The 14,688-nt window shown below is 35.5% G+C and overlaps 1 protein-coding gene and 1 long non-coding RNA gene across 2 annotated transcripts; both read right to left on the reverse strand.

The window, feature by feature from the left end:
- Positions 1-4,063: 4,063 nt before the first annotated feature.
- Positions 4,064-5,510, reverse strand: LOC141906692 (uncharacterized). Its single transcript, XR_012619393.1, has 4 exons — positions 4,997-5,510; positions 4,762-4,917; positions 4,519-4,676; positions 4,064-4,433 (listed from the first exon to the last, which is right to left on the reverse strand). It is a non-coding gene; the product is annotated as an uncharacterized LOC141906692 (long non-coding RNA).
- Positions 5,511-10,955: 5,445 nt separating this feature from the next.
- LOC141907123 (thioredoxin-like protein 1) lies at positions 10,956-14,393 on the reverse strand. Its single transcript, XM_074796693.1, has 6 exons — positions 14,386-14,393; positions 13,265-13,488; positions 12,717-12,816; positions 12,508-12,586; positions 12,067-12,171; positions 10,956-11,129 (listed from the first exon to the last, which is right to left on the reverse strand). The coding sequence occupies exons 1-6, from the start codon at positions 14,391-14,393 to the stop codon at positions 11,100-11,102; spliced, it is 546 nt and encodes a 181-aa protein (XP_074652794.1). The 3' UTR covers positions 10,956-11,099.
- Between the last annotated feature and the right edge of the window lie 295 nt (positions 14,394-14,688).

A 14,688-nucleotide genomic window follows, 5' to 3' on the forward strand; every position in this document is an offset into this window, starting at 1 on the left:
GTCAACTCCGATTTTCGAACTATTTCCGGAATATAGTTCCGACTAATGGACATTCTGTTTCGTTTAGTTCGACTATAGTTAACCAACTCAGATAACCGAAGGTGGCCCTGGGTTCGTGAAAATGATTCACGGGACCGGCCGTGAAAAGCAGTTAATTTTACAGCAGGGCAGTGAAATGGGGGTGTTACTAAAAACTATGCGCACCGGTACTAAAACGAAGACCTATGCACTTTGAGGTTATTAAAACTATTCATGACTAAAAAGAAATCCAAGATACTCGAAATCATCACTTGGGGCGCTCTGTACCACCTCTGCCTGAAACGTTAATTGGTCGGTTTTCTCGGGTGCATATAGTCTTCGTTTTTAGTAGTGCTTCGTTTTAGTAACACTTGTTGCTTAACTAAAATGAATGACACATTTCAAAAACAATCATATTTATTCTCATACAACAATTATACAAAATGCCAGGTTTGTGCTCGAGGAATTATAACTTAAGTTCCTCAAACACGTGGACTTTCAAAAACAACTAGTCCAACCACCATAGGCGTATAAACTATAAACTAGAGTTTATACATCCATGGTCCAACCATAGACTCTAAAACAGAAACGTCTATGGCCCACAACCATGGACTCTTAAACCGTGAGTCCATGGCTCCCCGCACTAAAACCAGAGATAAACCTGGCCAAATACTCTGGAAAGCGTAGGATTAATCAATCTGATTTACATTCTTTACATCATTTTATTTCACATATCATATTATTAACTTTTAGCTTATTTTCTCAAATTTTAATAGTAATTTTATTTCTATTACTATGTATGAAATTGTACTAACTTAAAAACAAAGTTACATGTAAGGTATTTAGAAGTCTTTATCTACGATACATTTCCACTACAGCTGATTTATACAATTTGCATCAATAGGAAAATAACAAAAATACACAAAGAATTATGAACTTTGATCCATAAAAAAACTGAAAATTGAATTAGTCTGAAAGTCTAAGATTATGAATTTGACAATTCATGAGATCAGTAGATCAATATAACCGACACTTTGTTATATTTCATGAAATATGAATCTATCATGTCAATTTTTCAAATGACATCGATTGAGGACATCTCATTTATCAAGAAAAACCTCAACTTTATTCGATAGGACCTTAATAAAACAATGTTTTATGAACAATTGACATGAACATGTCGTTTTATCTCCACAACAACAATTATACCTAAATGACAGGTATTCATGTACTGGAGGAAGTGCGTCAGTCATTTACAAAAACGTGACCTGTATTTCAAAAAAGTCTCCAACATAAAAACATTATAACCGGAGATAAATCCACAAATTCAAACTGGAAAGCGTAAGATTAGATTAACTAAACAGTCTTAGATTTAATTTTCATTAACATTATTTTACAAGATAATTAGTTTTGCCACCTTTGCCTTGTATTTAAGAGGTTTCAAGACATTATCAAATTGGTTATTTTCTCAAATGTTACATTTAATGCAAAGTATTTTGGAGGTATTCTCTTCTATGCATTCAACAAGAGTATATAAATCGAGTACATAAATATTGTTCAACTGACAATTTGAATAGAGCTAGGGCAATTACTAATAACTAATGGCTTTGCTACAATTAAGTGAAGATTCAATAACTTACTTTTTGAGGTGCTTCTTGTGCAGATATTTCAGAACCCATATAGACATTGTTAAACCATGGTTTTAGAGTCCATAGCTAGAATAATCTACTGATTAATACTGTTCTTTTATCCTCATTTATCAAGAGACTGCTGCTCTATTTTGCTACTCTATTTTCCGTAAGGGCCTTAATGAAAATAGTATTTTATGAACCATTGATGAGCACCGCAGTATGAATGACGAAACATATATATCATTTTATTCTTTACACAACGATTATACCTCGCTAAATGAGTTATTCAAAAAACAGTTCAACATAAAACCTACAAATTCACTCACTCTGGAAAGTGTAAGGTAAACTAATTAATATTAGTTATTACAAGAAAAATAAAAACATTGCCAAAAATTTCCTCGTCTGAGAGATTTCTTTAATTATCAACTAGCTTATTTCACAAATGTTACATTTGAAACAAAGCAGGGTCTGATTTAAGCACTAGTCCAATTGCCCGGGACAAGTATATTTTCATTACGGCATGTAGGTTATCACAATCACTTGTCCACCGGGCTTGTGTAATTCTATGTCTCAAAGCGTTTATCCCACTCAATGCAAGGGATGATTGTGTCACAATTGGACTGCTCATGTAGGGCAAGTTGATTTTTGAGGGGGGGGAAGTGATATTGCATATGCTTGCCCCAAGGTCAAGTGGCATTTATTCCTTAGATCAAACCCTGCAAACTATGATAACTAGGAGAATTGACCAATTAGCACTGTATCCTCGAGTTGGCCTATCAAGAAACTGCTCGTTCTATTCTATGCTCCTGCTAATTAAATCAGTATTTTATGAACCGCTGAAAAGCACCACAGCGAAATTGTTGTTATAAAAATTAACAACTAAATGTTACAACATGAATGATGAAAATGTACATCGTTTTATTCACACAACAATAATATCTTAATCGAGGAATCATCATGCAAATTCCTAATTTCCAAACATGCGTTATGTGTTACAATAATAGTCACCAACATAGAGCATTAAAACTAGAGATGGAACATACAGATTCACTCTGGAAATCTCAGTATCAACTAATCATTACTTCCACTAGAAAACTAGAATTTTGCCTACTTAACCTTGTCTTAAAGATGTCCAAGTACCTTGGCATTAAATACTAAGTATTCTGATGTTTTTTTTTCTGGCAGCTTCGAAAACATCAACATAATCATACAATCGGTAAATAATCAATTATATCAATAACTTAAGTTTATAGCTGTTTTACATTCTTTCTAAAAAGTAAAATGTATGTACCAGATTTAAGATAGTAAGTCTACCCATGTATAACAATAAACAGTCACAGCAGTGATTGAGCGCGGCTAGTTGAAAGGACGGGTCGATCTTTCATCACAGTTATTCAAAGCATTCTATCATATCAGTTATTTTTTATGTGTGTTCGATTTAGTTAAGATGTATGGTTATTTGTTTTGTTCATTACAATAACCGAGTCCGATAGAATGCTTAAAACAACAACAGAAAAGATATCGGGTTTTCGCTATACTTAGGGAAGGTTGTTCGATAAATGAAGAACCTTGTTGATAAATATTTGAAAAAATGCCTATTCATGTAAATAGAGTATTAATTTGTTGTTTGTTTCTATTGTTGTTTATTATTTTTATCTATTTTCTAATATTATCTATTAATGTATATATATTTATGTACTTGTATTTTGTATTATTTACTACTTATTATTTATTGGGTTTTTTTTTATTTACTTTTTATCAATTTATGTACTTGTAGTTTGTATTATGTATTATTTATACTCCTCTATTTACAACTGCAGGCATTTTTTCACTGTAAAGTTCCTGGGCCCATTTTAGAAAAGCGCTACTGATTCACTGCCACTCGTTGATAATCATTATACACCCAATTTGAAGCCAAGTGATTATTCACAAGAGCCATCTCGTGATATAGATTTACCCATTACAATAAAAGAAGTTCAAACAGCTATAAACAATGTTAAAACGTTCAAAATTAGTCCTAGCTATAACTTGTTATTCCTAGCTTTACCTCTCAAATGTAAATAATGGTCTCCTTTCAAATAAAGCTTTTGATTTCAAATACGTAGCTATGATCATCTAACAGATTGATGGAGGCTCAAAATTAAAACTTGATGTGAAAATCGACATATACGATTCAATTTTGAAATCAGTAACGAGACCTACGAGTCCAAACAAGGCGCTCGACGCGACCATTTACCCCTAGTGACTAACCTAACTAGACTTCTCTATCAACCAAGGATCGAAGACCAATATCGTGAATTAATGGAGCTTAGCTTTTATTAGACTCTCACATTGCATTAAACATTATAAAATAATTTCCTTCAAAACACTATATCAGACTGGTTTGAAGGGTGATAAGTAAAAAAATCAATACTTTACTACAGAAATCCGCTATTGTCTTTGCCGCTCCTGGATCTCAGTATTTATAACATGCACTATTGTTTATGCTGCTCCTAATAAGATACACTATTGTCTTTGCTGCTTTTAAAACAGTGTTTATCCTGAATCAGTGTTTACGAGATAATCCATTAGCTTTGTCGCTCGAATCAAGATTCATTATAGTCTCTGCAGCTCCTGATAAGATGTTTTATAGAAATCAACCACCGTTTGTAGAAGAATCCATCGTTGAGTGATTAATCAGTTGCTGGCTCCTCAACTTCTAAAAATGGGTCGATCAGTATTCATCTACTTGTAGATTTTCTGATGAGTAGTTGATCTCAAGCTGGGTTTCTCCTTCGAGTTGAGCTGCAATAATTAAAAGAAGATATCCTGTAATGACCAAATATTTCAATAAGAATTAATCTTAATAATTTCATGAATATCAAGTTACCTTTTATGATTGCTGGGTTCGTTATCGGCGTGGATCATCTAAAGTTTGTTGGTTAATGAGTTCGATTCTGTTGGCTTAATCTGTGCACTGTTCAAATTGGTCGATTTTGGACGAGTAGTTGATCTCAAGCTGGGTTTTTTCGCATAGTTGAAATTTAGCTGCAATGATTAAAAGAAAATATTCTGTAATGACCAAATATTTCAATAAGAATTAATCGTAATGATTCCATGTATATCAAGTTACCTTTTATGATTGCTGGGTTCGTTATTGGCGATTATCCTATTAGTTGGTTGGTTAATGAATTCGATTCTGTTGGCCTCATCTGTGCCCTGCTCCAGTTGGTGGATTTGGACGAGTAGCTGATCTCAAGCTTGGTTCTTTTTGATAGCTGAAATTTAGCTGCAATGAAAGATATCCTGTAATGACAAAATATTTCATTTAGAATTAATCATAATGATTTCCATAAAAATAAACTTACATTTCAAGATTGATTGGTTGAGTATCGGTGACGATCTTCTGAGCTGGTTGGATTTTTCTGCGGGCGATTGGTAGATTTTGTTTGGTTGATTTGAGTTGGTGTCCCTTACAAACCCACCACACCTGCCGGGAGCGAAACAGGCGGGGTTTTTTCAAAATCAGAAATCGAAGTACAGATATAGTTGTGTGATCGGCGGTCGAGTTTACATAATTTTCTTTCTTTAAATCCAAGTAATTGCGAAATTCGGTTCCGGTTCATTCAAACAATCTTCCATCCAGTCAGAAAGCGACTGATTGGGGTTAACTTTTTTTTCTGCCTATTTTAATACATCGAGATTTTGGATATCTATATTACAAGGTTGAAGATCATTTTGTACATTTTATGACTAATCGATTAGTAGTTTGGCTAAAAAAATAGCAGAATCTTGTGAGCAGAAAATCCTTTCGAATATCACTGATCATAATTAATGTGTCAATTCACATATAAGATCGGCAATGTGGGCCGATACGTAGATTTTGATAATAGTCAATTATTAAATGATATTCATATGAAATTCAACTCATATTGTTATTCATCTATATTCTAGATATCTAAGCAATGGTTGATTATTATAGTTTAACAACAATTCAACTAAAGCATCTATAGTCATCTCTAGGAATACCAGAGTTACAACAAATTTAGTAATGCATAATCAATCTTATCAAATCGTTTTTGAACTGTTTTCTCTTCTATCTTCTTGAAATTCTTGATGTGTCTTTTATTGAAACCCAGGCCCATCATACAGTGCAAACCTGCTAGTAATATTGGCCTATATATATTTCGATTGTCAGCTAAACCATGTTCGTATTATCAAATTGACTTCATCGTCAGTTAATAAACTTAAGAGATGTTTTCTACCCACAGATGGTGACATCTGTACCCAGTAATTGGTATTCTAATCCATTTCATTAATTCTATATATTGCTCCTAATATATACAATGATTTTGTAATTATGATAATATAACTAACTGAAGAGTGAGTGCGCTGCCAGCATTGAGCACACTGATCCTATAAGTAACATGGTTCTACAGATTTAAGAAACCTCGAATCATTCGCACAACTCGACAAATCCAGAATTCTGCAAAGCCTTAAAGATTCAATAAATCCCACGCACTAGAGACAGAGTTAAAACATACCCAGTATTCTTTATATATCAATCAATATTAAATAAAACAGTTGTCTTATCAACCCCTATGGTTTAGATTTGAGCACTTTTGCCTTATATTAAGATGCTGAATTGGATACCAAATCAATTAGTTAATTGATAATGTCCTTAATGTCCTAGCTATAATTGAAATTGTCTCGGACAATATTTTATATGGGGCTTGAAATTTCTACACGAGAAGAATTTCAGATCCGGTACGAATTTGAATTAATCACTATTTGAACTGCTGATTTTGCATCAGAGCTTTTGATACCTAGCTTAACTAACCCAGAATCCCCCAAAACCTAACTGATTCAACAGATCCCACACACACATGTGGCCCAGTTAGACGCAGATGACATTGCACGATACAGTCGTCTCATCCACTGTGCAATTTTGAATAAGTTTCACTTATATTCATTACAATGAATTAATTTTAATTGAATTCTAGGTATCTAAGCGAACCATTAATTAGTAATCATACTAGCTATATTTTAATTGTCAGTGGAACAATATTTATATGGAGCCTGAAAATCTACATGAGTAGAATTTCAGATGTGGTGAATTCGTCACTATTTAAATTCATCAGAAATTAAAGATAAAAAAGCATATTTTTAGTGGTAAATTAGAAATTCCCTTAGCCGAATGGCTATATAATCTTTATTTCCCTTATATAGTACACTGTGTATAAGGACCAAAAGACCTTGTTATGACTGGACCTCCCTGGTGCGGTGCAAGACATGATGCTAGAAAATAGTTTGAAGGAGAGGGGTTAGTAAAAGAGAGCTATTAGCAAGAGGAATAAGACCTAAATTTAGGATATCCTGTCAGAATAAGGCTCTCAATCTGACATACACAGTGAAATTGAAATATTCCCCCTTCCAAATTCAGGAATGTATTTGTGCACAGATTTGTTTTATCTCCCTTCGATCGGAAGTAAATCTGCGTTAATACAGCTGTAAGAGACAATAGGTTCACTAGATACAGATAAATAAATGTGCTCAGATACACATGTATCAGCTTTAAATGTCCATGGACCTGAACTAAAAATATTTTCACATAACAATTGGATTTACCTTAATTGTAGATATCTAAGTAATACGTTAATGAGTAATTCAAGCAATATTCTAATTGTCAGTTAAACTATATCTATTATGCGTCACTCGACACACAGTATGGCTTTTAGATATTATTTGAATCAGTTAGGTTTCGGTAAATTTTGGCAATATTGAAGAGCATGACCAGTCGCCGTAAGTACGGCAGTTTGAGATGCAAGTACTGATCAGTCGATGAAACTGATTCAGATGTGCTCATACATATATCAGCTATATTTAATTTTCAGTTTAACGACATTTATATTATGGACCTGTATTACATATAGTTTTTGATCTTACATGAAATATTGATTGTGGAATCTTAATTATGGATATCTAAGCCATTTGTTAATGAGCAATTTGTCCTAGCTATATATATGATAATTGTCAGTTAATCAATAATCATAGCGTAAAACAAGGCACAAAGTATGGCTCTGGGGAATGATTTGGATCAATTTAAGCTTTGTTTCATTCTAGATTTGTCAAAGTGCTGAGACGTAATCATAGTTTCTAAAAGATCCACAGTCCATAGTTTACCCCATATTACACCAGATCTCGATAGAGCCCTAGACACTATTTTATAGATCTTTCCGCGGAGAAATTCATTAATGCAATGGGTAAAGCAGCACATAATATATACTGTGAAGTGCCTGAATGTTTATAAATGTATCAATATACTATTTGTAAAAAAATCTATTAACCAACGATAAGTTTAATTGATATATATCTTTACAGGTAAAGCCAGCCTTAATGTATACGGGGCCCTAAAATATCTACACCAGAAAAATTTGTCATCAAACATTATAAGATATTGAATGATTGCTAATATCTAAGCGATTGGTTGATTAGTAAATTGTCCTATCTCTATATCTTGATAGTCAGTTGAACAATAGTCGTATGAGGCCTGAAATATCTACGGTACATTCGGAAAATTTCAAATGTCACATAAGATAATGAATTTATCTTAATTGTACATACTTAAAAAAATCTGAATTAATAACTGACCAATATTCATTTTAATTATCAGCCAAAGTAGGCCTATAATTATTTTATACATATATATATATATATATAGTTATATTTCATTTTACTATCAACAATATACCGGCCACAGAGCCTCAATAAAGTAGTGCGGAGATGCCGAGCTTGACCAGCTCTATCCTTTCCAGTGCCTATGCATTTTGCTCCAGGTATGAAAAATCAACTTAGCTTTATGTCCCGGTATGTATGCATTCCTGTTGCTTATGCAGAATGAGGTCAAGACTGCCAGGTTCGGTTGCAGCAGGTCTTTCGGTGGTTGGTTTAATCAAGGTGGAGTCTTTTGTGGTCACTTCTGGTGGGTAGATTTTAGGTTGATATCAAGCTGGGCATTTCCAGATTAAGTTTAGCTGAAATGAGCAAAAGAATGATATTCTGTAGTTACACAATCCTTTCCATACATCGTAATTTACATGTGTATCAACTTAACTTTCAATATTGCTGAGTTCAGTGTTCTTTTTTCGGCATCGTCTTCTTTGTAGTCGCCTTCAGCATCTTCTTCTTCATCTTGGGAATCCTGAAATAAAAAAAAAGAGAAGAGCGATGAAAACCTGGTACGGAACAAAACTAATGTCCGAAAGCTTTACAGCTCTCCATCGCCGGTCACATGCCCAGAACACCAGACAATGAGCCAGCCAGGAATATACTGCCCTCTACACGCCCTCACACAGAACTCGAAAACCAGAATGACAACGCCTCACATTCCCCATCTAACTGCAGGGTGTACTGGGCGACGTCAGTAACTGACACACCTGTAAAATTGCACGAAACACAAATAGCGCAGTACAACCAGCTTGACCGGGTTGAGATTCAGGATCTCAACTAGCACCCAAAAGCGTGACAAGAGACTTCATCCACTGACCGAGGTTGTCACAAGGACACAATGAAACTAGCACTCACAAGCCGACGAGAGACTTCATCCACTGACCGAGGTTGTCACAAGGACACAATGAAAACTAGCACTCAAACTAGAAATCAAAGAGCGTGACAGTAGAATCATCCCTCAGCCGACTCAGAATACCAGAAACAAAGAGCGTGACAGTAGAATCATCCCTCATCCGGGTGGTCACAAGGACACAATGAATGCTAGTAGCGTGACAATCCAGTATAACCGCTCCACTTGTATCCCGCGCAATCCCACAGATATGCCCGTCATTGACATCACTCGGCACACTTTGTAGATAGGTGGGGGCAGTGAGGCCTCGTCATCCTGGTTTCCGTGTTCCGTATGAGGGCGTGTAGAGGGCAGAATTTCCTGACCGACTCTTTGTCTGAAATCCTCGACACATGACCGGCGAAGGAGAGCTGACGCTTTCGGACATTAGTTTTGTTCCAGCAAACGTTGAAATTCGACAGAGAAATCGGCCCTGAAAAATAAAACGGGTTAATTGCTGAAAAATAGAACGGATTAATAAACACGGAACAGTACAGGACAGCACAGAGACAAACAGTAACACATAAAACATAAAGACGTCGTTCCTCAGGAAGCAGGAACAGGAGCAGGAGCGGGAGCGCAGCGAAAATCGCCAGGAGGAGAATCCACGGTAGCATGTTCACAGTGTGAGTGTGCAGAGGTGAATGAGGCCTATGCTTGTGTACACCGTGGTCAGCCGGTGACGTATTCAATAGCGCGTATAAATGATATCAACAACTCTGAAAACCCGCAATTGTGTCTCTATTGTTGAATGGATTTACATTATGAGGTTCCACTGCCGGGTTGAATACGCACCAGTAGTCAGCTGAACAATATAGTGGAGGAACTTTAATAAGGCCATGAAATAAATTACTTGATTCCCAACAGCTACTTCCGAATTTATAAGCATCCGCCAGTTTTTTTTCTTAAATTCTAGAATAATTTATAAATTATACCAACCGATAGCACTTCCAGTTAAAGATTCACACCAACACAGGTCTTCCTATCATAGAAACCGCGTAAACATTTACTAATGAAATTAGTTTATTAGTCACGGACAGTTCATGCACCCCGAGATAACTACCTCACATGCACGAGGAAAGCGGTCTATTTGAGTCCTGGGGGAAAACCCACTAATACCATGTATTCACGATTATTCATCATTCTTACTGTTATCACAGAATCCCGTCAATAGACAGATTTTCATTAAAAAAAACTCCTCGATTCAATTGAGGGGAGATATATGAGGCATTTTTAATTACTTGGAGCACAGATCCTCTGAAATTCTGCCAAAAACTTCATGCTTACCACTCATAATTTAAAAAAAAAAACAAATTGTTTTCTTTAATTTTGATACTCAACTGGAGATTAAACGGTACATCGTCATGTAAATTTAGGAAAGTCCATATTAGAATTTCGTTTCTTGATGTTCCAATTTACTCTTATCCAAATTTTTGATTTTGGTCAGAGTATGGCGGTATCAAATCATGCGTACAGGGTCAGTCTGTCCATGAGGATACTAGTTGTGATAAGTCAGACAAGTCATGATTAGGCATTGATGCAATTCACTAAGTAAAAAACTGCCACCTGCCACTTTTTTCCACATTAAGTGTTAAATTCTACTTAAGCCTACAAAAATCCTCTGATAGAAGAAAAATAAACTCAAAAGAAAAACCATATAGTAAATGATAATAATGATATCGAGTTTATTAATAATCACAATGCAATAAAAGTGGTAATTTTCAATTTGCCTCGTGCAAATTCATACGCTCGCTGTTGTAATGTGGTCACATTTCTCTGGTGAAATTAATCCCTTAAGTTCCTAATCTTTGTTTCTTGGTGAAATAATGTACGTTGCATATTGACCCTCGCCATCAATGACTCTTGCCTTTCTTTCCTGCCACCTGAAATAATAAAAAGAAAGTATTTCTTAGTGGTTAATTATTGATGTCGAAAAGTCTGTAAAACATTCTTAGAATCTAGAAAATTATACAGCGGAACCTCGTTGCAACGAACTTCAGGGCACCAGAAAATCTGTTAGTTATAATTCGTTATATCAAGTGTGGAAATAATTGATATTGTCTTATCTGGAATGAAATTCTAGTTTTGTAATAACTGATAAATTGTTAAAACGAGGTTCCACTGTAAACAGAGTTCTACAGATGGTGAAAATATCTCAGAATTCATTGTCTCAATTCAGGTTGAAATTCCAAATAAATCCGTGACTGAAATATCTAATCATACGTGAAATAAACAATCACCAAATTTTACAAAACGTAAGTGGCCATAAGAAAAATGTAAATTTCAAAAATATCTTATCTGAATGGAGAAGTAAGGGGGAGCCTAACATCCACCAAATATCCTCATAAATCAACCCTTTCGGAAATTTGTCTATAAACTCTACTAGGGCAGGGAGAAATAATGACCTAAGAAACTCGGTTGTCTAAATTCAATATTAAACCTCATAAAAATCCTTTGAAAATGCGTTTTAATAAATTCAGGTTCTTCCTCCTCGGTTAAATAATAATCATCATCATCATTGTTATCATCATTTGCGTTGCCGCAGCAACCGCATCCACCGTCGGCATCGTCAGCGTCATTTATCTAAATTATGCGAAAATAAAGATCTTCACCAATGGAAATAACATCTGACGAAATCATCTTGAAAATAACATCTTCAAATTGATCTACGCTGGTCGACGAAAATAATAATCTTCAATCGTTAACGAAAACATCATCTTTTGAAATGATCTTGAAAATAACAATCTTAAAATCGATCAACACCGGGCGACGAAAAAAACAATCTTACGACGGGCGCCTTCGTCGCCATTTGAAACTTACTTGTTTGAAGTCGGACATGTTCATAGCCATCACAGGTGAACCGATAAATCCTAAATAGTTAATAACGGTCGTCTCTTCACCTCCTTGATTATCATTTACGAATATCTGGAAAATTAACATAATGTGTAGATAATTAACTCGAATAAAACTCAATGTCTCCAAAAATTCCGAAAAATCTTTGAATTAACGACAAGTAGACTGTGCTTCAGGTGAAAAACTAAATTGTGTTGAAATCAGCCTTTTCTAGAGTCAATCTTTAAAAGAATCTTAGAGAATCAATCTTTAACTTCCAATAAGCGACTAAATAAGACTTATAGAAATTCATTGAATTTGGCAGTTTTTTTTCAAACTCTTTCGAAGCAGCTGTAATTTTTCTATTTTTTTCGAATTTGAACTGTTACTGTTTTAACTGTTGAAATATGAGATGATTTTCATTCTCACCGAAACGGTGGAAAAATTTTTGAATTTGACGTATCGTAGCGGTATTAAAGTTCCTTCTTTTACATCGTCTGGGGTCAATCTGCGATCAAAAAGAAAAAAGATGAAAGAGACTCAGGAAGAGAGAGATGAGGAGACTCAAGGAGAGAGAGAGAGAGATGGGGAGACTCAGGGAGAGAGATTGGGGGAGGGGACAAACGTTTAAAACTTACTGTATTTTCTGAATTGCCTCCATACTCTCTGCCAAGTCCAAGTCTAAAGTTTGCGGTCGATTCGTGAAAAGTTTAATGGTTTTTGGTGCAGTTCCGTCTGAAAAATTCAGTTGAATAATTTGAGCTTGAATGTAAGGAGTTTTAAGGCAGAAACTTTCAAATTGTGAGGAAGTGTCTGCATCACTTTCATATCCCAACTACTGTAGACTCCTCATAAATGGGTACTGTTTATCTCAGTAAGCCGTTAATTCAGTGTTTTGTAAGCAAGTTTTATCCTCAGCACTACCTTAACTTGGCTTCTAATTCAGTATCTGGCCTACCCAGTAATTGGGTAATGAAAAATCCTGGTCCCAACTTTACAGATTTAGGCATAGTCTAATGTACAATTACAAACATTTCTATTGCCTATTTCTCAAAATTGAAGGAGTTTCAAGCTCCTTTTAACAGCTTTTTCAGTTTAAAAGGAGTTTTGAAGGTATCAAGGAGACATGGGGACCCTGTTTAAAGGAATCAAGGAGTCTTAGGGACGCTGGAGTCTCTTACCGTCTGGGCGTACATCTTTAACGAACGTAGTTTAACAGGTTGTGAGAATTCCAGGGAAATTATCAACTGTTCTTCGCAGTCCGATTGTAAATATCCGCCTTTAGGAGAGAGAGCGTGTTTCAACGTGTGATCGTCCGATTCGTTTAAACATTCCCAACGGTTCATCTGTATCATCTTAGATAAATCAATCCGTAAATATTCATGAGGTTCATTACAATATTTATGAGGTCTGTTTGAATATTCATGAGTTTAATCTTAAGTATTCATAATCGGCCAATCAGTTAACAGCTGAGGAATGAGACAGAGTCTACTGTTTTTCACAAACTCTTACTCAGTATTTGACGCCAACTCGGGGTAGAATTTTACAAGTATCAACTTTACCGCAGTAAGAGACAGAGTCTACTGTATTTCACAAACTCTTACTCAGTATTTGACACCAACTCGGGGTAGAATTTTACCAGTCTCAACTTTACCGCAGTAAGAGACAGAGTCTACTGTATTTCACAAACTCTTACTCAGTATTTGACACCAACTCGGGGTAGAATTTTACCGGTGTCAACTTTACCGCAGTAAGAGACAGAGTCTACTGTATTTCACAAACTCTTTCTCAGTATTTGACACCAACTCGGGGTAGAATTTTACCGATGTCAACTTTACCGCAGTAAAAGACAGAGTCTACTGTATTTCACAAACTCTTTCTCTCAGTATTTGACACCAACTGGGGATAGAATTTTACAAGTATCAACTTTACCGCAGTAAGAGACAGAGTCTACTGTATTTCACAAACTCATACGCAGTATTTGACACCAACTCGGGGTAGAATTTTACCGGTCTCAACTTTACCGCAGTAAGAGACAGAGTCTACTGTATTTCACAAACTCTTACTCAGTATTTGACACCAACTCGGGGTAGAATTTTACAAGTATCAACTTTACCGCAGTAAGAGACAGAGTCTACTGTATTTCACAAACTCTTACTCAGTATTTGACACCAACCCGGGGTAGAATTTTACCAGTCTCAACGTTACCGCAGTAAGAGACAGAGTCTACTGTATTTTACAAACTAACGTAGCCTTTGATGACAAGGGCGCCTCCTAAAAGCGCCAGATAAATCAACAAATACAAACAGATCCATTAGTACACAGAGGTTAAGTGATAGGGTTAAGGTTAAAGCAAATACGGCATATGTTTTTCTTGACCTCTCAATCAATTTGTAAATAGTTTATCAAAAGAGCCACCGATTGACGGAAAAATCGGAATGGATTTTTGTTTATTTTTTTGGTGGTGGCCCGGTCTGTCGGGCAACTTACCAGGTTGCGAAGAAATCTACAACGACCAGTTTTGAACCAGCGCAGTTCAGTTCAGCCTGAAATTCAGCATCATCGTTTAAATCTTTTAAATTACCAGATATCGCGGCTTCAGATCGATTT

Source organism: Tubulanus polymorphus, chromosome 6 (genome assembly GCF_964204645.1).
Source record: "Tubulanus polymorphus chromosome 6, tnTubPoly1.2, whole genome shotgun sequence".
NCBI classification, from domain to species: domain Eukaryota; kingdom Metazoa; phylum Nemertea; class Palaeonemertea; order Tubulaniformes; family Tubulanidae; genus Tubulanus; species Tubulanus polymorphus.